This window comes from Natator depressus, chromosome 8 (genome assembly GCF_965152275.1).
Source record: "Natator depressus isolate rNatDep1 chromosome 8, rNatDep2.hap1, whole genome shotgun sequence".
Taxonomy (NCBI): Eukaryota; Metazoa; Chordata; order Testudines; family Cheloniidae; genus Natator; species Natator depressus.
In genome coordinates this window covers 65437422-65461823 of record NC_134241.1, presented here as the reverse complement: position 1 = coordinate 65461823, position 24402 = coordinate 65437422, and the positions used below count along the sequence as shown (strand labels likewise).

Genomic DNA, 24402 nt, shown 5'->3' with positions numbered 1-24402 from the left:
ACTCAAATGTAGATACAACCAGTTGTGTGTATTACACACATACTATAAAATTGTGCAAGCAATGCTCATAGACTAGAGTTGAGGCTTAGCAGTCAAAGAATAATGGACATTACTAAGATTTATTATTACATTTACTCGGGGGGAGGGATAGCTCAGTGGTTTGAGCATTGGCCTGCTAAACCCAGGGTTGTGAACTCAATCCTTGAGGGGGCCATTTAGGGATCTCGGGCAAAAATTGGGGATTGGCCCTCCTTTAAGCAGGGGATTGGACTAGATGACCTCCTGAGGTCCCTTCCAACCCTGATATTCTATGATAATCCATTCTCAATACTTTAGTGCCTAACGCAATTATCACACTTCCAGGGTGGCACTTGTTTTTAAGGCACTTTGAAGAGTGTAGTTAGTAAAGTTTGAATGGATCGGTCTCAAAAGGAGAAATTTAGAATATTAAAAGCAGTTACTTAAAACAGTTTTTTCAGGCCAATTTGCTTGGATTAATAAAGGAGTTAAAATCTAAAATATGGTTACTTGAGGTCTCACTAGAGAGTGGAGACTCGGCAAGATAACCTAGTTATTTGTATTTCCCCTTCTATTATGTAATGTAATCTTTGAATACTTCTTATCCTCTTAACTTTGGGATTGGGGAGAGTCCTTTCCACATGGTTGGTCCAGGTGTCTGTCACGCTCAGGATTCTTCAGCTTTTTGGGTTCAGTCAATTCTCATGAGCATGTGGTGACTTCAGTTTATATACCTAGTTTCAGGACTTGTAGGAAGGGGCCACCCTCTTATTCCCATTGGACATAGCCAAGTGAGTGCTTAGATTTTAGCTCTTTCAGTTTTTGTTGCTTTCATCAGTATCCAATAGATGGTGATGGTATATAACTAATTTCTTTAATCCTTTCCTTATCGGAGGTTTTTTAAGTTCGATTTGTTTCAAGGATTGTATTTCATTATTCGCTCCTGCTATCAACTAGGATCTTCTCCTTTAAGCAATTTCTCTTAATATCCTAAGTTATACGCTGGTTTATATTTTTTTATATTTTTTTCCTTGTGTCAGACAATTCCTATTACTTCTGGAGTGCAACAGTTATTTACAATGAAAACCAACAAAATCCTTAATCTTTTAAATTTGGAGGACATACAATGTAAACTACTATATGGAGTATTGGACTTGCCATAGAACAAGAGACATTTTCCACATATAGAAGGATGTAGATCTGACTCACAAGGCAAACAAATGGGCAGGTTCTGGTATGGGGTGAAAGACAGATTATTTACAGTATATTTGAGTTACAAAGAAAACAATATATAGGTTGGGGTGAACATTTTGCTTGGATTTCTTGGTGTAACAGTTATTTTGTTCAATTTGACCTTCAGTCTTACAGCAACATTTCTAATTTGCTTGACATGCATCTTCCCCAACCGTTTCTTGATCCACTCATAATGTGCAATGGGTCTCTTTGCATAAGAAGGCAGCATATCACCCTTACATGGTAACTTGGAGTTCTTTTTAGGTAGGTTGGGAAGGAGAGAGAGGTTTTATCCATATGCAGATTATGAGAGAGTCTTGCCTAGATGTAACAATATTCTTATTTAATAATTTTAATTGGAATTCCGGACTTTGACTGTGGGTCCTTAGACAAAGTGTCTCACATGATGTGAACCATTTTCTTATTGTCTTCCTGGGTGGATCTTATTTTGGGATAAACAGTGGTGGATAGCTTTTCCAATTTTTAAGGGCCAGCAGGAATCAGTAGTTATTAATCAATCAAAGCATATTTGTTCCATATATCCCTTGCAGCTAGGCTCTGTTTGCAGGATCAGGGTAATCCATTTGGACAGATTATATGGATCTGTAAATTTTGAAACTAATTAGTTTAAGTGAAAACTACTGCTTCAAGTTTTGCACTGCTTTTTGTAAAATAGAGCAAAGGACTAGTTGCAAAAATAATACTTCTGGAGACTCACCTAGCAGAATATTACATCTTGTGCTTTTTGACATCTCCATAAATGTAACTGTAACTGAATAAGTAGTTATGGTGTTTGTTCTTGTATGTCTTTTAATCGACAAGTGTTGTTGGTTTTTGTTTTTTTTACAGAGCTAAAATTATCAGTATTTGATGATTGTAGGAAGGAAGAAGAATGGAAGGTATATTTCATTTTGCTTTTTGTTACACTTTAGAATTACTTAAAGCATATTCTGTTTCATTAAGTACACTATTTCTTAGCTTGCTTGAAATTTCTTCAACACTTTCATTAAATGACCTGTTGTAGATGGACAAATGGATATGTCTTCTGGTTTCCTAGTGATGTAAAAAAAGACCTGAAAGGTGATTCTGTTGGTTTTTAAACTTTAGAAATTCAGGTCTTGTCTTACTCTATTTTCCTGAAAGACACAACAGCCTCACTCATGTCTCTGTAACTTTCCATTGATTGATTTCCAATGGTGTGTTGGCTTTATATAGTATGCTTATGCTGCAGTTAAAGACCCCCAGCTGGCCTGTGCCAGCTCACTTGGGCTCAGGGTAAGGGGCTGTTTAATTGTGGTGCAGAAGTTTGGGCTTGGACTGCAGCTCGAGCTCTGAGACCTTCCCCACCTTTCAGGGTCCTAGAGCCTGGTATCCAGCCTGAGCCCGAACATCTACACCACAATTCAGCAACTCCTTAGCCTAAGCCCTATGAGTCTAAGTCAATTGGCACAGGCCAGACACTGGTTTTTAATTGCAGTGTAGACATACACACAACAGACTTAAAGGGTATCTGTTTTGAGCAGGGTTAGATAATATGGTGCTTTAAATGCTGGCAGCAGTCTAGATCCTTGTGTACATTAATATGTCTATCATCAGTGGGACTGTACTGGTGGTAGCTTTGTTGGCAAAAAGTCTAGTCTTTTATTCCCTATGACAAGTGTAGAACTGATAGGCTTGGCATTGGAGATTGACTGGGAATTAGAAATTATTTTTATTTAGCCTATTAACACAATCTAATTTAAAAAAAAACAAACCTTTTTCAGGTTTTTTTATATTTAATATGGAAGTTAGACCCAAATGCAAATTCTTCCTTTTAAAAACTGGTAAAACAGTAAATCCTTTGGGGTTGGGTCATGTCTACTTGAAAACCGCCTCTACAATGTCCCATAAGCTAATACTTTTTATTTAGAATTTGGGGGATTTTTTTAAATCACAAAAAAAATCAGGGTTATTATACAGACAGTAAAAATGCTCCCCTTGTGGCTATGCAGCTGTTCTTGCCATGAAAAAAGATCTGTAGAATAAAATTTGCCCAGGCAGATCAGGAGAGGAAGCTTAAAATAATTCAGGATAAACTGATCTGAAGAGGAAAGTTTTACACTAAACCAAATGTAATGAAGACAGCCACTGCAGGACTCAAACAGATTTTCTGACATAGCAAATTCTGCAGATAGCTCTCTGAGCCACAAAGTTCTCAACCCAAGCAAGATGGAAGTTTGGAATGTTGAGTAAGACCAGCCAGGCTGATCTCAACTGTCATGGAAGACCTATGATGAGAAATGATTAGCGTATCTTAGGCACATATTGGGAGTTTAATGGCCTACTGTACCCTTTTTATATTTATATATGTTGCTTTGCAAAATCCATGTTACTTGTAACTCCTTAAAATAAAAATCGCAACCTTGCAGTAATAAAGTGAGCGACTGGGGAAAATAAATTGGTAAGAAAATAAATTTCAGTTTCAAGCTTCCACAGCTGCTTATCAATGAAAGAGTCAGAAGCATGAAATATACCTTGTCTTACAGTAACTGTAGCTGATTCTGAATTATTTGTCTAAATGCTGCTTCATTCGTTTTTATACTTAGATAATTATTTTAGACGAGTTTACCACTAAACTACTGTCGTCATGTGGCAAAATGACTGATTTACTGGCAGAAGGCATTACTGGTAAGTGTGAAATAGTTGTTAAAGGTGCTTTTTTTTAAAATCTGGGGCAGATGAAAATGTTGGGTTAATGAATAAGGCTACGTTTTAGTCACAGGTATTTTTAGTAAAAGTCATGGACCGTAAACAGAAATTCACTGCTGGTCACATGTCCATGACTTTTACTAAAAATACCTGTGACTAAAACATGGGTGGGGGACTGTGGGTGTTCCAGGGCGTGGGGGGCAGGGGCACCTCAGGTGCTGGGGGAGGTGGTTTGCGGGAAGGGACTGGGCAGCATGGGGGGGTAGGGGGGGCAAGCAGCATGGTCTGGGACGTCCGCTGTTGCTGGTGCAGGGCCCAGAACCCCGCTGTTCCTGGGGGGGGGGGGGGAGAGGGTTGGCGGGGCTGGCAGGGGCTCCCTTCCCAGCTCTGCATCCTAGGTGGCAGAGGGGTCAGGGGGCAGCTCCTAGGTGGCAGAGGGGTCAGGGTGCTTTGCGCCCCGCTTCCGCCACAAGCGCTGCCTGCTGCAGCTCCCATTGGTCGGGAACCACAGCCAATGGGAGCTGTGGGGGTTGGGCCTGTGGGTGCGAGCAGCGTGTGGCGCAGTGCTCGCCCTTTGCTGCTTAGGAGCTGCAGGGCTGTGGGAGCTGGGGAGCCCCCTTCCCTAGCCCCCCACTCACCCAAACTGCTTCTGCTGGCCCAGGGGCTGCCTGGCTTGGGCAGCCCCTGAGCCAGCACCAGCAGCTGCAGAAGTCACAACGGTCATGGAATCTGTGACCTCCGGACAGACTCGCAGCCTTACTAATAAATATATGCACTGTAGGTAATATTACTATTATAAATGAGAAAAAGGTCATGACTGTTTCTTTACTTACTTGTTTACTATTCCATGGTTTGTTAATTGCAAGCCTGAAAAATAGCATTTAATGCTGCTTTCTTGAAAGAACCTTGCAGCACTAGTGTTGCAAAGTGGCATGTAGGCACGTATAATATTTGCAAAATGCAGAAACTGGTCTGCCATAGCTGACTGGCTGTTTACTATTGAAACTTTATGCTGTCAGTTCAGAGATGTGCCCTTTGCCTGTCTGCTGTCCTTAAAATCTGATATGCTTGATCAAATTTGAAGGTCCAGTGTAGAAAGACTTGCTTGAAAGAACTTTACAGTCGGCTGTTAGTTAACTTTTCTTCACTTGGAGACTTCGCTTTTGGACGAAGTCTTCTTCAGTGTTTTTCATGCTATATAAGTGATTAGATGCTCCCCTGTACTTTCAGGGAAGCATCAAATCCAGTATGTGGTCAGACACAAGACAAACTTCTTGAGAATGTCTGTCTGTCTTTTCAGTTGTAGTTAGCGCAATGAAAATGTGTTTAGTGTAGTGATGATCAAAAAGAAACAAAGCATTAGAATGTATGAAGAACAGGATATAGTATTCTCAGCATTTTCTAACCCCACATATAAATCAATGGAATGCCCTCATCTTGAATCCTGTATCCAGTCTTGAGAAAGCAGAAATAGAAGAGGCCCAGAGAAGGGAAACCAAAATTGCTGAAGGCATGGAAAGACTTTCCTATGGAAAAGACTGAATCTGAATCCTTCCCATGCCGCCAGATATTGTTTAAGGTGTGGACAAGGCTCTGCAAGCCCTGTCCATCGTGCCACTAGAGTAGAACCTCAGAGTTATGAACACCAGAGTTACGAACTGACCGGTCAACTACACACCTCATTTGGAACCAGAAGTATGCAATCAGGCAGCAGCAGAAACCCCAAAAAATGCCCAGGAAGGATATTACTGTGTTAAATGTAAACTACTAAAAAAAAAAAAAAAAAGAGAGAGAACTTTTTGTGCTTGCTTCATTTAAAGGAAGGCTAAAAAGTGTATTTTTCTTCTGGGTAGTAAAGTTTTAAAGCTGTATAAAATCAATGGTCAGTTGTAAAGTTTTGAAAGAACAACCATAATGTTTTGTTCAGAGTTACGAACATTTTCAGAGTTATTGAACAACTTTAATTTCCAAGATTTTTGTAACTCTGAGGTTCTGCTGTACTCCAAATATTTGGTTGTGTTTCTATAACTTTTGTACAAAGATGGGTTGTTGTTCCATTGCTCAGCCCAACACTGGAGGACCAGTACGCTGCTTTTACTTTGATCCCTACACTTTGACCTATCCAGTTTGCGTGGCCCTATCAGGAGTTAAAACTCCTGCAAGCATAGCTGTCAGGGTCACTGGAACACACAAGCCTTCCCTCTGTATCAAGGTGCAGTCTCCAGGGAAGGATAGAAAGACTAAGAACTGTTTAAGTTTATAGTGGAGAGAAGAGGAGACATGATAGCCGTGAATAAAATAATGATATAGAGAACAAAGGGACGTTCAATGAAACTAAAAGGTAACGTTTAAAAGTGCTAAAAGGGAATCCTTCTATACAATGCAGAATCAACCTATAGAACTGTTAAGGCTGATTCTCCACTCTGGCACTTCGTGTGCAGAAGGTGGGGGCGCGCAAGGACTTCAAAAATTAATACTTGCCACTCTAGGCTTGTATTAAACTCCCAAGGTTACAGCTTTTCTCTGACCTTGGATTGGTAGATGCTGCCACCACCCAACTGCAAAACCCCTTTGGGAACCCAGGAAGGTGCACTTGGGAATTCCTTCCTGTGGGGTACCCTCAAGCCCTTTCACCCCTGCCCCCCCTCTCTGGGGAAGAGCTGAGAAAGAAAGAAAAGAAGGAAGGGGGGGGAAAAAAAGGAAATCAGCTGTTGCCACCAGCTAATTAAACAAAGTGCACAAGCCTCTTAAGACGCACACATCCAATTCTGTTGTTAAAAAGGAAGAAAATACATCTGGGAACTTAAGCTTTTGCTAGATTTTAAAAAAAACAAAAACCTACAAGAATTAAGCATCAAGAATAGCTCTCTGGAGGTCCAGCTTAAATGTTACAAGCAAAACAAAAGCACCTGGGGTTAGTACAGAGGAATTCACAAGCCATAGAGAAATAAAAGGGATAAACCTAATCACGTCTTCCTAGACATTTCCTAATCTATCTGGGGTTTAGATAAGTAGTTTCTAGTATGATACTGATGATTTTTTTCATACCTGGCCCAAGCTTTTCACAGCATAACTGCTCCCTGTCTGCCTCTCCCCGAGAACAACACAGACAGACAAAAAGGAGTCTTTGTTCAATTTTAAAAAGTTCTAGCCTTCCCATTGGCTCTTTTGGCCAGAGGTCCACCCACTTCCTTTTACCTATGCATAGCAGTGAGACTTCGTAACCCTTTACAGGTAGAGCAATTAGAGAACAGCTACTAAGAGGGATTTTATAGCTGCTGGCTGGCTGGGCATCCATAAAATGGAGCTACCCCTCTTCCCCCTCATTTATCACAGGAACTCATTGTCACAATATGTCAGAGTCCAAGAGCTTTCCAGAATTAAAAGGATTAAAAATGGATAATGAAAATAATCTTGGTTACGTTAGCTAGAGTAAAAAATGAAGGCTAACTCCTCATTCTTCAGGCAGTCACTTTCTGCAACTCTTTAAGGAGAAAGTACCCTGATGGGGAGTTCAATATCTGTCCATTATGGAGTTTCTTGCACCTTCCTCTGAAGCATTTGGTATTGGCCTCTGTCAGAAGCAGAATATCAGATGAGATTTAATTTGATAATGTAATTCCTATATGATATATTTGAGACTAGATTTACCTATATTCTTGAGAAGATGAAACACTGCAATCATAAATTTTATAGCCTATAACAACTATTTATTAAAGGGAACACCTACATTTTCTTTGGCTCAGCAGTCTTAAAGTTCAAAAAGTAAGAAGTACTTTTTGCTATAAAACTTACGTGAAGTGTGTTTAAAGTTAACACTTCTGTGATGCCTGATGCCTAAATCATCTTGGTGAAAATTAACATTGAAATTGGTGGTGAATATATTAAATTTTATGAAAGCAGTTTTCAGTCTTCTCTAATAGATTTTTTTTTTTTAAATCAGTGTTTTATGGTGAGACAGTATTTAAGATCGTCACTTCACAATTCTTGCTCACATGAGTAGTCAATAGGACTACTTAAAGTAAGGAAGAGATTGTATGATTGGACCCTTAATATGTAAATTTAAACATTGATATTAAATTTATCCTGCTTTAAGACTTATTTACTCTGATACTGTCTTTCCATATGTCCAGTATCACACATGCCACTTCAGAAAGAGCAATAAGCTCAAATCTCAACTGTAATTCACTTTTCAAGTGTATTTTACTCATAGTAAATTGCTTTGCTGTTTCCATCTGAAACATTTTCAGAACAAATGGGTATAACTCTTCTTAACCACTAAGTAAGTGAAGTGCTGCTTAAAGTGCCAGACTGACAGTCCTGGAAACTGAAGTTCTCTATTTATTTACAAAAGCTGTGGCATGATCAGAAGCAAGGCAAATTTTGCCACCAATGTACTACAACCCTATCTCAGGAAATCCTCTATATGTAATATCTGTAGTGTAATGAATAAGCTAAACAGAGAAGCCAATGGAAGGACATGGGTTACATGAAATTGTTGGTTTTTAAAAAATAGTGCATGCAGTTACATGTTTAGTAGGTTAATTGCGTAAGAAATGGCCAAAGGACAGAAAAAGCTAGAGTCTTAAAAGTACTCTGCGTTGGGTTTTTTTTTTCCCCTTCTGATGTTGAATATAAGCATAATTTTATTAAGGTGGTGATCCTGTAAGCTGCTGTTCTCATGTAGGCCCCATGTATGGAGATACATTGACTTTACTGAGGCTCTACGTAAGGGCAGAGGGTCTATCTGTGTAGAACAACTTGCAAGATTGGGACCTAGAGGTTTAGTTAATATGTAACTCTGTTCTACTCTCTTTGTGTTAACCTCCAATATAAAAAAAATTGGGGGATTCTTTATAGATAAGGTAGCATCTGGCCCCTGATTTTGTAGGCTCACCCACAGACCTTACTTAATCAATTAAAAGTGTAATTCAGCTCTCTCCATAGAATTAGTTTTACACCTATTTTAGCTTATGGAAATACTAATGTAAAATACAATCATTGGACAAATGGAGCATTATTAGAGGATACAATCCAGAATGCTTTAGTTTTCTTTTTTGTTTTAAAAACCTTGGTGTTCAATGTAGTTTTCCAAACTTAATTTCTTAAGAAAGATATATTGAGTATTGCATTTTGAAATGAGTAACTTTATATATTTTAGCTGTGGAGAATGTTTATAAAAACCGTGAACCTGTCCCACACATGAAGGCAATTTATTTCATCACTCCAACCGAGAAGGTTAGTATTTTTAAGGAAAAACTTTTTAGTTTTTTTTAATCTTTGGTAGTACACAAAGCATGAAGCACTAAACCATTGTAACAATTTAAACTGAGCTATTACAAAGCTGCCCCTCAAAATAATGGCTATAGAAAAGAGTTGGCTCTACTGGTACTATAGAAGTGTTCGGAAGAGACTGAATCTCCAATTATTAAATCATTTTCAATCTATAACAATATAACATAAGATTTTCCTTCTCCCCTGTGCTTTCTTTGCTTCATTAGAGCAATCTTTTGTACAACTTCTACAGATGAGAATATTACTGATCTTCTTGCATTGTTTTGTCATCCTTGGACTGGATATATGAATATTATAGTTCAGTGTTTACATTCCCATGTGACTGTGATCACAGTATTTCTGGTTTCATACTGATCAATAAAAACATGAACTTTTCAAAAATATAGTCCAAGAAAAGTTTGTTCTAAGGGCAGGCAAAATAGACACTAATAACAGTTATTTTCTTTATAGTAAATTACAATTTAGCATTTTTATCTTAAGTCTGTAGATGGGCTTATAAATGACTTTGTAAGTAAATCATCCAGCAAGTACAAAGCAGCATATGTCTACTTCACTGACTGTAAGTAACTTTTTTATTGAGTTTGCTAATGATAAACTAATGATTGAGTTTAAGTGGTTGTCAGTCTTATCTTGTTACTAATATATTTTGATTTTCTAGTTGGTGCATATTGGAGATATTAACTACTGCGCTAAGCTATGAGGGGAGTTTTGAGACTCGGCTTGTTTACCAGAGTTGAGGATTTAAGTTGAAGTGTTTAAAAAACAAAACAGCAACAACCCATAATTCTGTCTTTGCCTGTTAGTTATTCTGTAAGGCATTGCAGACAGAAATGGAAAGCCACAGGATGTGGAATTAGAGTTTCTGTCCAGTGTGGCACTGTGGCTTCTTATTTCCCAGAATAGGTATGACCTTTAGTTTCCAATGTTACATGTTTTGGTTTTATTTTTATAACGTGCTAACTGTATTTGTATGCTATAGAATGTAAAGGAAGAGGCTTTTGAGCAAAATTATGGGGTACGCAAACATATAATCCTGTGCAGAAATAACACCAAAAAATGACTTTCTTGGGATGACAGTTTGTGCTGCAAGGACAGTAGTTTGAAGTTTGATTATATTTCACTTATTCACTATGAACTCAGTTTTGAGCTGGGCTCCACATGACTGTAGGGGAGTAAGGAAGTATAAGGTGCCCTCTTAATTCCTCTGCAGTCTTCTTGCATCATAAGTTGCATGCAAAGGAAAGAACAGCTGTCATTCCATAGGTACTCCCTCAGTCTGTGTGGGTGTGGGAACTAAGGCTGCGCCCCCTCCATTATCAGTCAGCACAGCTGAAAGAGTGTGGAGAGGGAAGTAAGCTGTGCTAGGAAAAGGACACCTGTACTCTGGGTGTCCCTAACCCTCTGATTGCCAGAAGCTGGGACTAGATGACAGGGGTGGATCACTTGCTAATTGCCCTGTTCTGTTTGTTCCCTCTGAAGCATCTGGCAGACCCACTATGACCATTCTTATGCCCTTATATTCCAGTTCAACTTACTTCCCCCATGGGAAGCAGACACTGAATTTTGGCTGCATCAGTTTGGTCCCTGGTCTACTCTTGGACTGTGCAGCTGCACGCTTCCCCAGTTCTGTTTTTCTCCTTGATGAAAACCTGCCCCCTTGGTTCACTCTACTTCCCTGTAAGTCAGCCACCCTCCCCTCCCCTTTTCAATCATCGCTTGCAGAGGCAATAAAGTCATTGTTTCAAATTCATGCATTCTTTATTTATTCATCACACAAAAGGGGGATAACTGCCAAGGTAGCACGGGGTGTGGGAGGAGGGAAGGACAAGGCCACACTACACTTCAAAACTTTTATTGAATGCCAGCCTTCAGTTGCTTGGGCAGCCCTCTGGGGTGGAGTGGTTGGGTGCCCAGAGCCACCACGCTCTTCTCTTCTACTCCCCCCCCACCCCCACGTTCTTGGGTGTCTGGGTGAGGAAGCTATGTAACTTGGGGAAGAGGGCGGTTGATTACACAGGGGCTGCAGTGGCAGTCTGTGCCTTTCCTGCACCTCAACCATACGCCGGAGCATATCAGTTTGATCCTCCAGTAGCCTCGTATCCTGCCTCCTCTCATCACGCTGCCGCCACCTCTCCTGTTGCTCCAACCATCTATCCTCTCACGTGTCCCTCCTGTCCTTGCATTCATTTTGTGCTTTCCTGGACTCTGACATTGTCTGCCTCTACGCATTCTGCTGGGCTCTTTCAGTGTGGGAGGACTGCATGAGCTCAGAACATTTCATCGCAAGTGCGGTTTTTTTCGCCGCCTTATCTGAGCCAGCCTCTGGGATGGAGATGCTAGTTGCAGTGTTTGAAACATTTGCAGCTGTGGGAGAGAAAAAAAGGGAGAGTAAAACTGAAAGACACATTGACCATTTAAAAGTAGGGGCTAATGTTTTTGGGTTAATGTGCAGCACAAACCCAACTAGCCCCCCCCCCCCCACGCACCCAATTCTCTGGGATGATCGCTTCACCCTTCCCCCCCACCACGTGGCTAACAGTGGGGATGATTTCTTTTCAGCCACAGGCAAACAGCCCAGCAGGAATGGCTACCTCTGAATGTCTCCCTTAATAAAATTGCCCTATTTCAACCAGGTGACCATGAATGATATCACTCTCCTGAGGATAACACAACGGATGTTGCTTGAATGCCAGCAAACACTGGGACCACACGCTGCCATGCTTTCTTTTGCAGTGATTCCAGACTATGCGCTACTGGCCTGGCGTGGTAAAGTTTCCTACCATGGAGGAGGCAATAAGGCTGACCTCCCCAGAAACCTTTTGCAAAGGCTTTGGGAGTACCTCCAGGAGAGCTTCACTGAGATGTCCCTGGAGGATTTCAGCTCCATCCCCAGACATGTTAACAGACTTTTCCAGTAGCTGTGCTGGCCGTGAACGTATCCCAAGTCTTCAGGGCAAATTAATCATTAAACACACTTGCTTTTAAACTGTGTATTATATTTAAAAAGGTACGCTCACCAGAGGTGCCTTCTCTGCCTTCAAGGTCCGGGAGCCCGGGTTGGGAGGGTATTGGCTCCAGGGTGATAAACAGTTCCTGGCCGTCGGGGAGAACAGTTTCTCCATTTGCCTGGTGTGTGCTGTCTTCAACCTCCCCCTCATCATCATCTTCCTTGTCCCCAAAATTCTCATCCCTGTTGCATGAGACTTCCTTGCAGGAGTCCATGTACAGGTGTGGGGTAGCTGTAGGAGCACCCCCTAGAATTGCATGCAGCTCCTCATAGAAGCGGCATGTCTGGGGCTCTGACCTCGAGCGGGTATTTGCCTCTTGGGTTTTTTGGTAGGCTTGCCTGAGCTCCTTAAGTTTCACACGGCACTGCTGCGGGTCCCTGTTATAGCCTATGTCCTTCATGCCCTTGGAGATTTTTTTTTTTTCCAAATATTTTGGCATTTTGTCTTTTGGAACGGAGTTCTGATAGCATGGGTTCATCTCCCCATACAGCAGTCAGATCCAGTACCTCCCGTTCGGTCCATGCTGGAGCTCTTTTGCGATTCTGGGACTCCATGGTCACCTCTGCTGATGAGATCTGCACAGTCACCTGTGCTGATCAGCTTGCTACGGTGGCCAAACAGGAAATGAAATTCAAAAGTTTGCAGGGCTTTTCCTGTCTACCTGGCCAGTGCGTCTGAGTTGAGAGTGCTGTCCAGAGCGGTCACAATGGAGCACTCTGGGATAGCTCCCAGAGGCCAATACCATTGAATTGCGTCCACACTACCCCAAATTCGACCCAGTGATGTCGATTTCAGTGCTAATCCCCTCGTTGAGGAGGAGTACAGAAATCTATTTTAAGAGGCCATTAAGTCAACAAAAATGGCTTCATTGTGTGAACGGGTTCAGGGTTGAATCGATCTAAGACTGCTAAATTTGACCTAAACTCATAGTGTAGACCAGGGCCTAGTTAAAATAGGCTATAGAGCCCTTAAAATCCACTTGGGTTTTTGTGTCCATACAACACTTCTACAATAGGTTCTGATGTTCCAAGAGAACCATGTCTGCATGGCTTTCTGTTTGTGTATCTCCCTGTTAGAGGTTTACAGACCTGCAACTTAAAGGTTTGTTCATTTATTTCATTTAAGGAAAACCCATTTTGGCTCTGTCTCAGATTTATGTCTGTTCAAGGAATTTGCTAAGTATCCATATGGTCTTATCTGCATATATTTACCAATCATTGTTTAAATTCAGTTTCTAGAGAAGAATCCAAGTTTAACTTCAGTATTACAGAATATATTTCTAAGATAGGTGCAACCAAACTCTTGTATCTGCTTTATATTTTGTTTGGGGGTGTGTATTGCCTATTTTGGGGGTGGAGGAGAGGGCTATCTTATTCTCCTTTTTTGTAATATTTAGGAGGTACCTTGCTACTCGTATGAAAGGGAGGAGAAAACATACACACAACCCTCTTGTTTGTTTTTCACTATTCAGGATGTGGTACATTACTTTTTCTTCTCATCATCGTTCCAGTGTCTCTCAAATTTGTTAGAAATCTTTCTCAAGCTTCAGTGTCCAAAAGTTGGAATCCGCTGGAAAGTAAAGTACCTGTAACTCTTCTCTGAAGAGAGATTCTCAAACCTGGTGGATTAGCACTACTTATCTTTTCCTTTGGGAGAGTTCTATAATACTTTTTATCCATTAATAGTGATTGACTCTTGTTTCAGCCTTTCTCTTGAAAGGACCTGCTGCTGGAATTCTGTAAGCCATGGGCATGTTTCTGGTTTCAGAAAGTTCAGAATTTTCTAGCTGGGAGAGTTCCTGTCTGATCACATGCTGGCACCACAGACTAATGTAGTAATTCTCTAAAACAAATCTGACTTTTAAAGAACAAGATTTATGAATGTGAATGAATTAACTGAAAGGAATAAATATAAAATGGCTTCATAACCTCTAATCTCTTTCCCCAGTTTGCCCTGACATTCTCTTTAATAAAATGAAGTCCTCCTGCTCATGGGCTATAAGAAGGTGCAAAGAAATAAATGTTTCCTTCTTGCCATATGAATCTCAGGTAAACTTTAGTCTTTATATTAGCATAACTCCAGAAATTATACTGCATTTTATATTTCTAAGTGTTGATTTATCCACTATAAAGTCTTGAAATTAGCTGTTTTTTATTTTAAACATATTTTTCAGACATTGTGACAAACGGTACACAAAGCCTACCACCATTTTGGCTTATTTACAATGTATTTGCAAGATGAAAACAAACTGCTATTGCTATCAAAAGTTTATTTTCACTGTCTTCATTGCATGACTGGGTTCAGTTGACATGGAAAGCTTTTGTCATTCAGTGCAGCAAATGAGTTTTGGCTCATCTTAAGCAATGCCAAACTGCACTACTCACTATTTTGCAATACTGTTCTTCTTACTTGTAACTGGATAGGATTAGTTAAGACCCCAGAATCAACTACTCATAGAGATATGGGAATTCAGCAAGAGCAAACAATTCAGAGAATTTAGGATTCTAAAAGCAAAAAAGACATGGTTAAATCTTACATTTAAGAGTAGTAGTATGAAGACACTGAGGATAATCACTAGCTAGTTTCCAGCCTCTTTCATTGGTGGTTTTCACTCTATCTGCAATAGTAGATTTGTCACTCATGCACTTCATATCAAAGGGGGAAAAAAAAGTGAAATACTACATCAATACTGGACAATATAGGGAAGCCCACAAGGCCAAGAATCCTTGCTCCACTGTAGGAAGTTGTAGAAATGTCTGAGTGTTACTCTTCTCACATTACTTTTCCTTGTTTTTCTGTGTACCTTCCCTTTCTCTGTTTGCCACACTGCTAGGGTGTCAAACTCTTGTACCCCAACTGATATGTGAGTATAGGAGTGTAGTGCCTCCTATTATTTTCTGGTAAGGGAGCTTCGTAACTGAAGGACTCCTTTCCCTCACCTCACTACTTTTTTATTGGGTGAGTCATGGGGTTGTAGTCATGGAAAGAAAATCTTGTTCCTAATGTTGACTTACACAAAGGGCTTTTATCACAACTGTTTGTCAGAAGGTTGTTTTTATTAAACTGCTTTTACCAAAAAAAAGTTTTTGATGAAACATCTGCATCCAAAGTCAACTGAGGGCTGTGAAAGCTTCAGTCTATTGTGGGATTTCACTATCCTGATCCTTCAGAGAACCTCTATCTGAAACCAAGAAATTGATCATTGGTTTTCTAATGTAAAAAGTAAGCATAATCTGTACCTCTTCCTTTTTTTCTTTTTTTTTCTTTTTTTGTATGCCTTGGGATCAGGGAACCCTTGAGGTCTTTGTGAATCATAAATATGCAGTAAAGAGCATTTTTGCTTGCTTGGGTGGCAGATAAGAATCTCCTGATGACATTCACTTAAGCCCAGTTTGCATGGTGATGGAACTGGGTAGAGTCAGACTTCATTCTGAGACAGGTTTGAACGGCCATGTTCTGCAAGAAGGAAATAAGCATTTTGCGCCTTTATCTGCAGAGGGAATTCTTATTTGGAATTTGGCGAGAGAGCCTGTTGATACAAGGATTGTGTGAATCTCTGGCAGCAACTTGCTTAACTGGGGAGCAGCCAGAAGAGTGGTTTTTAATAGTGTCAGAAACAAGTAAAATCTTTTGCTGAAGTTCTACAATTGTATGTGTGTAGTTCCCGTGGGAGGGGCCCCCCACCCCGACTATAATTTCTTAAATGTATGTCAAATTGTGGGCCTAAGCAGGTTTAACTGTGTCTCTTACTATAATCACTTTGGCATTGCACTGTATTGCTCCATGCCAGACGTTGGATGGTATTTAGTTCTGACTGCCTCAGGTTCCTCCATCTGTACAGGTAGTGAACAGGTTGAAACATACAGTAAAGTCTATAAAGGAGAAGAGAAAATGGAGGAAAGTAATGGAGGAAAGGAGTGTGAGAACAAGAAACAAAGATGAGCTCAAGAGGACAGAGAAAATGAAATAAGATTGAAGTAAAAATAAAATGGTATCATTAGGCAATGTTAGCTTAGATATGTATTTTCTTGTGCATGCCTTTTTTGTTACAAAATGAGGTCCCAATCCCTCTGACAGTTGGTCTTACACCAGATGTTATTTCTAAAGAAATGTACAATGCTAAGCTCTTTCATGGCTATGCTTTACTTAGGTATTTACTCTCGATGTCCCAGATGCATTCTTCTGCTGTTACTGTCCAACTGTGGAAAAGGCAAAGGGTAAAGATGCCGTCATGGAAGCAATGGCTGAACAAATTGTTACATTATGTGCAACTTTAGATGAAAACCCAGGAGTAAGATATAAAAGGTAGGGCAGAAAATAGTGTTAAATATATGTAGGAAGTCAACGATGAAAATCCTACTTGCAGTGCTGTTAGAAACAGTGTTCCATCTTCTGATATGCTTTTAATAAAAACATAATATTTGATCCTTAACGATAATTAAATAAGTTGGTATGAGTCCACATAGAGTAAGTGTAGTGCAGGTTGTTTTTGCTTCCCTTGAGCATTTGTCAACTTTTAGTAAATAGTCAGTCTCAGTGCTTTTGTTGCTGGTCACTTGCACTTACTGTCTCATTTGCTAGTGTGACATTTTCACATACTGCTTTTTTTGGGGGGGGGGGGCACTTGCATGCATCTTGTTCCCCAGGTTCTGCATGTGTTTTACCAGTAACCCAGCAACAGAACTTCTGTTACTGAATTTGAGCCTAGGAGAATGTCTCCTTTTTCTGGGGTCCCTGCATGGATTTGGGAACCAATAGGAGCCAGAGGAGAGGGGAAACAACTAAGGTCTGAGGTGGGTGGGTGTGTGTGTGTGTGGGGCAGCTAAGGAGCAATCGGAGTGGAGTCGAGAGTCCCCTTCCCTTTCTGAACCCCTCCAGAGAGCACCGAACAATTGATCCTTGGGGGTCCAAGAAAGCTCCCAACTTCCATTCTCCTGGAGTCCTTTGTGGGTCAAGGGGAAGGATTTACACAATTGCTGTTGGGGTGGGAAATAGAGAGGCAGGCCTGAGCAGATTTGTGTTTCAAGCTGCCCATTCTACTTAGCTGAAAAGATGATTAAAAAAATAAACAGGAGCAGAAAAAATCTTTTAAAATGTGAAAGTTTAAAGATAAAACACTTTTTAAAAGGGTACTATACAGAAACTCAATCTTAAAAAAAATAAAGTAAGTTGTCCCTTTTAGTATTCATTCTTTTCATTGTGCCCAGTTTGGTGTAGTGAGTAGATACTCTGAGCTCTAGCATTGAATTTTCTAGCTTTTTATGGATGTCCGTCTCGCTGGTAATTTTAAATCCATTTTGGTTTTGTTCTAACGGTGGTGGTTCTGCTCAGAGATAATTACAGTATAAGCACAGACTGGTTGGAATGATGCCATTTATTTAGATAGTATTTCATTCTCTGGTAAAATAGTTAAGCAAAAACTGCCTGCCTGCTGGTTAGCTGCTTAGATCTGAAGAAGAGCTCTGTGTAAGCTTGAAAGCAGAAGTTGGTCCAATAAAAGATATTACCTCACCTACCTTCTCTTTAGTATCTACTTACTCTTTCTGGAGAAAGGAGAGCCAGGAGGTCTGACTTTTTTTTATTCCTGGATCTGCCATAGACTTGCTCTATAACCTAAGACTATTCTTTTAACTTTTCTGTCTGTCTCCTTGGCTGTAAAATTGGTAACATTACACTCACAGGAGTGTTTAGGACTTGGATCAATTCAAGAAAGTATTTAAGTACATGTTTTAAGTGCATCCCTATTCAGTAAAGTACTTTAAGCATATGTTTAAGTGTTTTGAGTAAGGATGCTCTTCTGAATCAGGGCCTAAATGCATAAAAACTTCTCAAGCATCTTTTGATATTTTCTGGTCAAAGGCATAATAGAAATGCAGATTATTAAATTTCTCTGCCACTTCAGCATACAGTCTAAAAAGCTATCATTTCCTATAATATAGTGGGAACAAAGTACTAAACAAGTTTGTGTTTTAAATAGTAAATTAAAAGTAGAAAAAGTTTCCTGGTTTTTTGTGTGTGTGATGGGCACGTAACTTTTTACACACACTTTCAACAAGCAGCATTCTTTTACAGTTAAATGCCTAAAGGATTTTGACAGTTGAACCATAACTAAAGGCTGTTTATCTATCTTATAGCATCTAAGCTAAAAATTATTATAAATCTGAATATTGTATTGTGGAACAAATTGTTGTTTGTGGTTAGCTTTGCAACTAGAATTATGGGGAGAAACATTGAAATTTTTCACTCAAGTATTTCTGCAACCAGAACTGAATAACCATCCCATTTTTGTTCTTTCGCTCTTCTTATTGACTATGCTGTCCTTCTTTTTTTTTTTTTTTAAGCTGTCCATTTTGGTCTTGCTTATTTCTTTAAAAAAACACCTGTGTATACTTTGTTTTGAGTACAAGATCATTTATGGCTTGATCTTACAGATATGTGGTCTTGATAGGAGAATAGGAATGAAATTATTCACGTTGCTTAAGTGTGTTTAGGATTAAGCTCTTAAGCTGTTTTATGTCATAGTTGAGGGAAAGTACTGTAAATATTCATTATGGCAAAAATGTGTTTGAAATGTTTTAAAATTAAGTAGGAGTTCTGAAACTATAGATGTTTGAAGATAAGTAGTTGCATTATAGAACACTGACACTAAAATGTCTTATAACAAAAATTTAATAAACAATATTTGACATTTTCTCTTTTTTCCTCCAGCAAGCCATTGGATAATGCCAGCAAACTTGCAGAGCTAGTTGAAAAGAAGCTTGAAAACTACTATAAAATTGATGAGAGAAGCCAGATAAAGGTAGAGTGAAAACTACATCCCATGTTTGCTTTATTTTTGTAAACAAAGGAAATTGTTAAAGGATGTTAGACAGAATGCTGTTTTTAAAAAAAGATTTGGTTACTATATACTGTATAGAAAACTGTCACTTCAGTTGCTTTTTGTGTAATTTTAAAAACAGGTTGGAAGAGTGGAAGGTAACTTGTGCAGTTGGTTTCTTATCCAAAGAAAACAGAATTGATGCTCTGTTCATATAATAACACATGGAGACATCCCACCTGGAGGAAGGTTGCCAGACTAGTAAATGGGTGGTGCAGATCAGGGAGAAAATGCATGATTTTGACTCATCCCACCTTTTAGGGCACTGGGCAAAGCAGCGGATTATTTCAGGGGCACAGTTTTCCCACTTTGGGATTCATGGAACTCCCATTGATGTGGGAGAACAGGGCTCTTAGAAATATGCTTACCATCCTTCATTTCTCCCACAGTAGCACCTAATAGTTTGTTATATGGGGTAGGTCATGTGTACAGGTGGCTGCATCCTTAGGCAGTAGCCCACTGACCCAAGCGTTTCTGCTTCCATTGCATTCAGCTCAGCCACAAGAACAAATGCAATTGAGTCCCTTTTGCCCACCAGTAGATACTCTAGTGTTTGGGGCAATGAGGTGGGCACAACCACCAAGAGAATGGGAGCACAAACAGAAGCAAACAAGAATATAAGAGAGAATGGAGGGGGGGGGGGAAATAAACTACTGATCTATTGGGGGAAGGAAGAGCCTCTGATAAAAGGGTTGGGAATCAGTCATACATTCTGGGACTTCTGGTGCCACCCTGAATGCTCAGTCAGTTTGGTCCTGTGTCTTACTGACTTTCTGACTTGATCAAAGCCCTGAGGTTTTGTGATGCTGGTCTTCTAGTGACTCCTAAAGAACTTAGTTTTGAATCCACATCAAGATCAGCTGATGATCACATTTAAAACTGTAAGTTCTCTTGCTTGGTCTAGGATTCAGATAATATATCTGTGTGTGTCAAGCCTAAGACGTGCTTGTTTTCTGTTGCATCCAGTTCAACAGGGACTTTTGCTTTTGAAGTGAAAAATTAAAGGATTGTATTGTGTCTGAAAACACACTACATAAAAAAAATGCAATATGAATGCATATTGTCTTTAAACAGAAAGCTGCCTCTACTTCATGGCTGAGAAGTAGCTGGGCCAGTTTGGTATAGCTAAAGACAACTTAACTGTAATGGAGTTTTGAATTACAAAAAAAAATCTTGCTCTTGATCAGAGAATAAACCAGTCTGGCACTCTCTAGGATTTTCCAAGAAGGCTTAGAATGTGATTTGGTTGCTTCAAATAGATTTGGAGTGTTGTAGCTTTGTACAGTATGTCTTAAGTTTTTCTTCCCTTATGTTTTTAGGGTAAAACCCACTCCCAGCTGTTAATAATCGATCGTGGCTTTGACCCTGTGTCTACTGTACTCCATGAACTTACCTTCCAAGCAATGGCGTATGATCTGCTACCAATTGAAAATGATACATACAAGCAAGTATAACTTCTTGTATCTAAGTACTTCATTCCGACTTGAGTTTAGGAACTGTCTTTTGATATCTTTTATTTGTAGTTTATTAAAGGTGAACTACAAAGGGAATTATTTGCTATTTTACTACTTTATGCGGTGTAAAGATGGCTTCAGTTTATTTTAAAAACTTTTTTTCTTCCGTCTTCTCTTTGCCAGAGATTTTTGATTGGTTACATTGTCTTGCTAACTGAAGCTTCTGAGTGGACCTTCAAAGATACAGCCCCAGTAGTAAGACTAATGTGGCAATGGGAGGGCGTCACAGACATATGGATAACTATGGCAGGAGGGGAAAATGTCCATAGCAGCAACAATTTTTGGCTTATCCTGTGATCAGAAAAATTAAGACATCTATCTGATGTAGCTATATTTACTACCCTAATCTAAAAGCTTAATTGGTGACTAGTAGAGCTGAATTTTTTTATATTTATTGAAGTTGAGATCCAGGTATGAGCTCTGGAACTTGGATCTAATTTAGTTCGAGTCTCTTCCATAAAAAGACTGTCTCCACGTTATAGCATATAAGCCTCATAAATCTTGAATCTGCTTCCAAATTTGTTTGTCACAAACAAGTCGTCATACTTCTGCCATGCTATCAGGCAACCTTTGTGGGATGCATTTCAGATACATAGTTCTTTAGCAGATTCTCAGATATCGAATGGAAATTAAGACGAGTTTCAGAAATAATGCTAAGCTTGCAACATATATTTATATTCTTATGAGTCTGAAACTTATTGGTTAGATTATTTTATCCAGTTGGTATAGCCACTATTTGATTTTTTTTTTTTTTTTTTAAATTAAGTTTGTATTTTTCTCATTTCTACTGGCTTCTGGTTTAACCGCTATTTGTGAGTTTCTTCAACTATATCCAAATATAAATGAAAGTATTGTGTCGTGAGATACCCAATATGCATCATATTCCTTCTGTTCACAGAAAACTACTTAATAATTGAAGTCTGTGATGTTAAGCATGTTAGCTGTCAATTTATGTGGAGTAATTAGTCCACAAAAGTCTGTTCTGTAGCTCTACATAGAGTTTGTAGACAGAAGTCCTTCTGCACTTCAAGAGGTATATAGACTTCTAATGCTATCTAGATTTTGTCACCTCCAATGTGTTTGACTTTGCACTCAACTTCAATTCAAAAGGGAAAAATCAAAAACCTAGAGGAAATGAAAGTGCATGTAAATCTGTGTGGGGGGTGGGGTTTTTTGTTTTAAACCAACAACCTACAGAATATTCAAAGGATAAGCCGGGATGGATTTCCAACCATAGCTGAAATTACTGCAGAAGAAAATTATTCTAAAATGGATGTAATTTTGCCTTAATTATTAAGGACTTCGGATCAGCCTTAACTTTTCCTGAGCATTATGCATAAAATATGGTTAAAACAGTACCTATTGTTTCAGAACCACATTTCCTTTTTAAAAAAGAAATATTTGTGCATTACCTGCCAATGTCAAAAATAGTTATTTAACTTTTTTATTCTACATGTTCAGTTGCTTTATGTAAAACATGCATTGGAAATATCTAATTCCACAACCTGATTTCCTGTCTGTAGATATAAAACAGATGGACCCAGTGGAAAGGAAAGGGAGGCAATTCTGGAGGAGGAGGATGAGCTCTGGGTGAAAATTCGGCACAAGCATATTGCAGATGTGTTAGAGTATGTGAATACATTCTTGATGTTTATGATACTTTATACATTTCGGGGATATTATTTAATTAGAAAATACTACAGTAATAGAATTGACAAAGGTATAAAGACAGAGAATAATTATAGAAAGATTAGATTTGTAATGGGAAAAGATTAGCTGGTTTGGCCAGCTAGTAAGGGAGAATAGTCAGTATGTACAGACCTCTCAGTGGTGTACACATTAAATTCTAGTATCCAAAAACTGATGTTAGCAAAATAACGCAAATGTATGTTAAGCATATACCAATATTTATTGAAATCCTTTATAAAAATAATTTTAATTTCTATCTTTCAAAGATGAGACTCCACAATCTTCATCTAAATTTTGAGGAGGAAATTTAGAATGCAAGAAGCACTTAGCTTTGCCATAAATGGAGAAAAGAGACTTCATTCCCATCCAAAATGAGTATTTTTGAAGAATGGAATACCAAAATACCTCATTTTTCACTAAAAACAGTTATGATAATTGGAAACCATAAATCTCTTGCGTTTACTACTTCATCATACTGTTAACTTAATTTAATTTATAAATTACTTGTTTCAGATTTTAAAGCATTCCTTTACTTTCTCCTAATCTGACAGGGAAATTCCAAAACTTTTGAAAGAAGTTTCATCAAAGAGAAAAGCAACAGAAGAAAAAGTAAGAAATAGTTACTTATTACTGACTTATTGTTAAAATATATATATATTTTTTAATATTATTTGCCTGCCCAGTGTATTTTTCAACTAGGTCAGTTAAAAGTTCTGTTTGGTTATTGGTTCTTAACCTGCCTGAGAAATTGATATGAGTTTCTCAGTTGTGAAGTTGGGAAATCCCAGCCTCCAGCAGTAAGGGAAATAAATTTATTGAATGAGAAACATCAGTTGAGTTTAAACTGTGTCCTCTTTTCACAGTTATCACTAAGTAATCTGGCCCAGCTAATGAAAAAGATGCCCCACTTCCGTAAACAGATTACCAAGGTAAGCAGCATCCTGTACATTGCTATGCTTTTCTTGTCAACTGTTCTCACCAAATAGTATCTCTGGTTTTACAGGCTATATTTTTATTATTTTAATTCAAGAACCCTAGGGTGGAAAAATCTGTTTTTTATATTGAGCTTTTGTTGTGCATGTTTTCATGTTCGGTGCTTCATATTTTTGTTCTCAGTGAATACATTTTTTGAAGAGTAAGTCCACTTCCAAGTGTAACGGCTTTTTTTGTCAATATGAAATGTTTAAGCCTTCTGTTGGATGCATTCATACTCTTTAAGTAAACTAATGCACTTGGATTATGATTGTAGATACCTGTCTGAACAGCTAATGCTTCACAGTATTGCTTTTACTTTCTCTTTATATAGCAATGATGAATGGAAGAAATGTTTCAAATTAATAGGATCAACACACAATTAGTATATTGTCAAACTGAACTTTACACAATGGTATTTTATTTACTTAGTAAAGATTCTAAAGTTAAGTAGTGTGAAATGCAGCAATTAAAACTGAAATGAAACCCCTATCTGCAAAAATACACATCTAAAGGAAACTACTGAAGCATGATCATGTTCTCACTTGATCTGTAACCATAAATTAACAGGTGTGGTTAATCACAAACCCACTGCAGAATCTTCATGCATTATGGAAATGAAAAACAGAGACTGAAAAAGATGTACTGCTGTTGCACACATTTCCCTTTAAAATGTTCTGGACTCCTGTGTGAGATCAGGTTCCAGCCAGTTGCATGTCACGACTTTATCACCTGAGCTGGTGGAGGGAAAGAGGTCTCATACAGATGAAGAATAATAGTACCTAGAAGTCTGATAAACCATCTTTCTTTGTGAATGGCACTCTCCTGGTGCAGACTTCCTTTTTCACTCCATGGAATAGAGTAGTGACATTGCAGATAGAGACTAGCAGATGATAGAACTTGAAATTCTCAAGTGAAATTATCTAATCAAACACCTAAAAGAGAATCTTCGGTTGTGGTTTTAAAGCATCTTCATCTTTTATTTTTGGTAATGCCTTCAGTCAAAAAACAGCAACATCCAGGGTCATAACTTGCATTTGATAAATTTTATTAAATCTAATATTTAGAATCATATTTTGTATCTTAGTTATTTGTGAGAAGACATTCT

The 24402-nt window shown here is 38.8% G+C and overlaps 1 protein-coding gene across 3 annotated transcripts in view; it reads left to right on the top strand.

Annotated features, from left to right (window-relative positions):
- Window positions 1–24402, top strand: part of STXBP3 (syntaxin binding protein 3) — a 46109-nt gene that overhangs the window by 9315 nt on the left and 12392 nt on the right. For all 3 annotated transcript variants that reach the window (XM_074961218.1, XM_074961217.1, XM_074961216.1), the window contains exons 2-12: window positions 2101–2150; window positions 3837–3918; window positions 9101–9177; window positions 9715–9793; window positions 14190–14290; window positions 16393–16547; window positions 18951–19041; window positions 20439–20563; window positions 22157–22261; window positions 22874–22931; window positions 23186–23251. In XM_074961218.1, the coding sequence (XP_074817319.1) occupies window positions 2101–2150; window positions 3837–3918; window positions 9101–9177; window positions 9715–9793; window positions 14190–14290; window positions 16393–16547; window positions 18951–19041; window positions 20439–20563; window positions 22157–22261; window positions 22874–22931; window positions 23186–23251 (989 nt within the window). The remainder of the gene's footprint in view (window positions 1–2100; window positions 2151–3836; window positions 3919–9100; window positions 9178–9714; window positions 9794–14189; window positions 14291–16392; window positions 16548–18950; window positions 19042–20438; window positions 20564–22156; window positions 22262–22873; window positions 22932–23185; window positions 23252–24402) is intronic.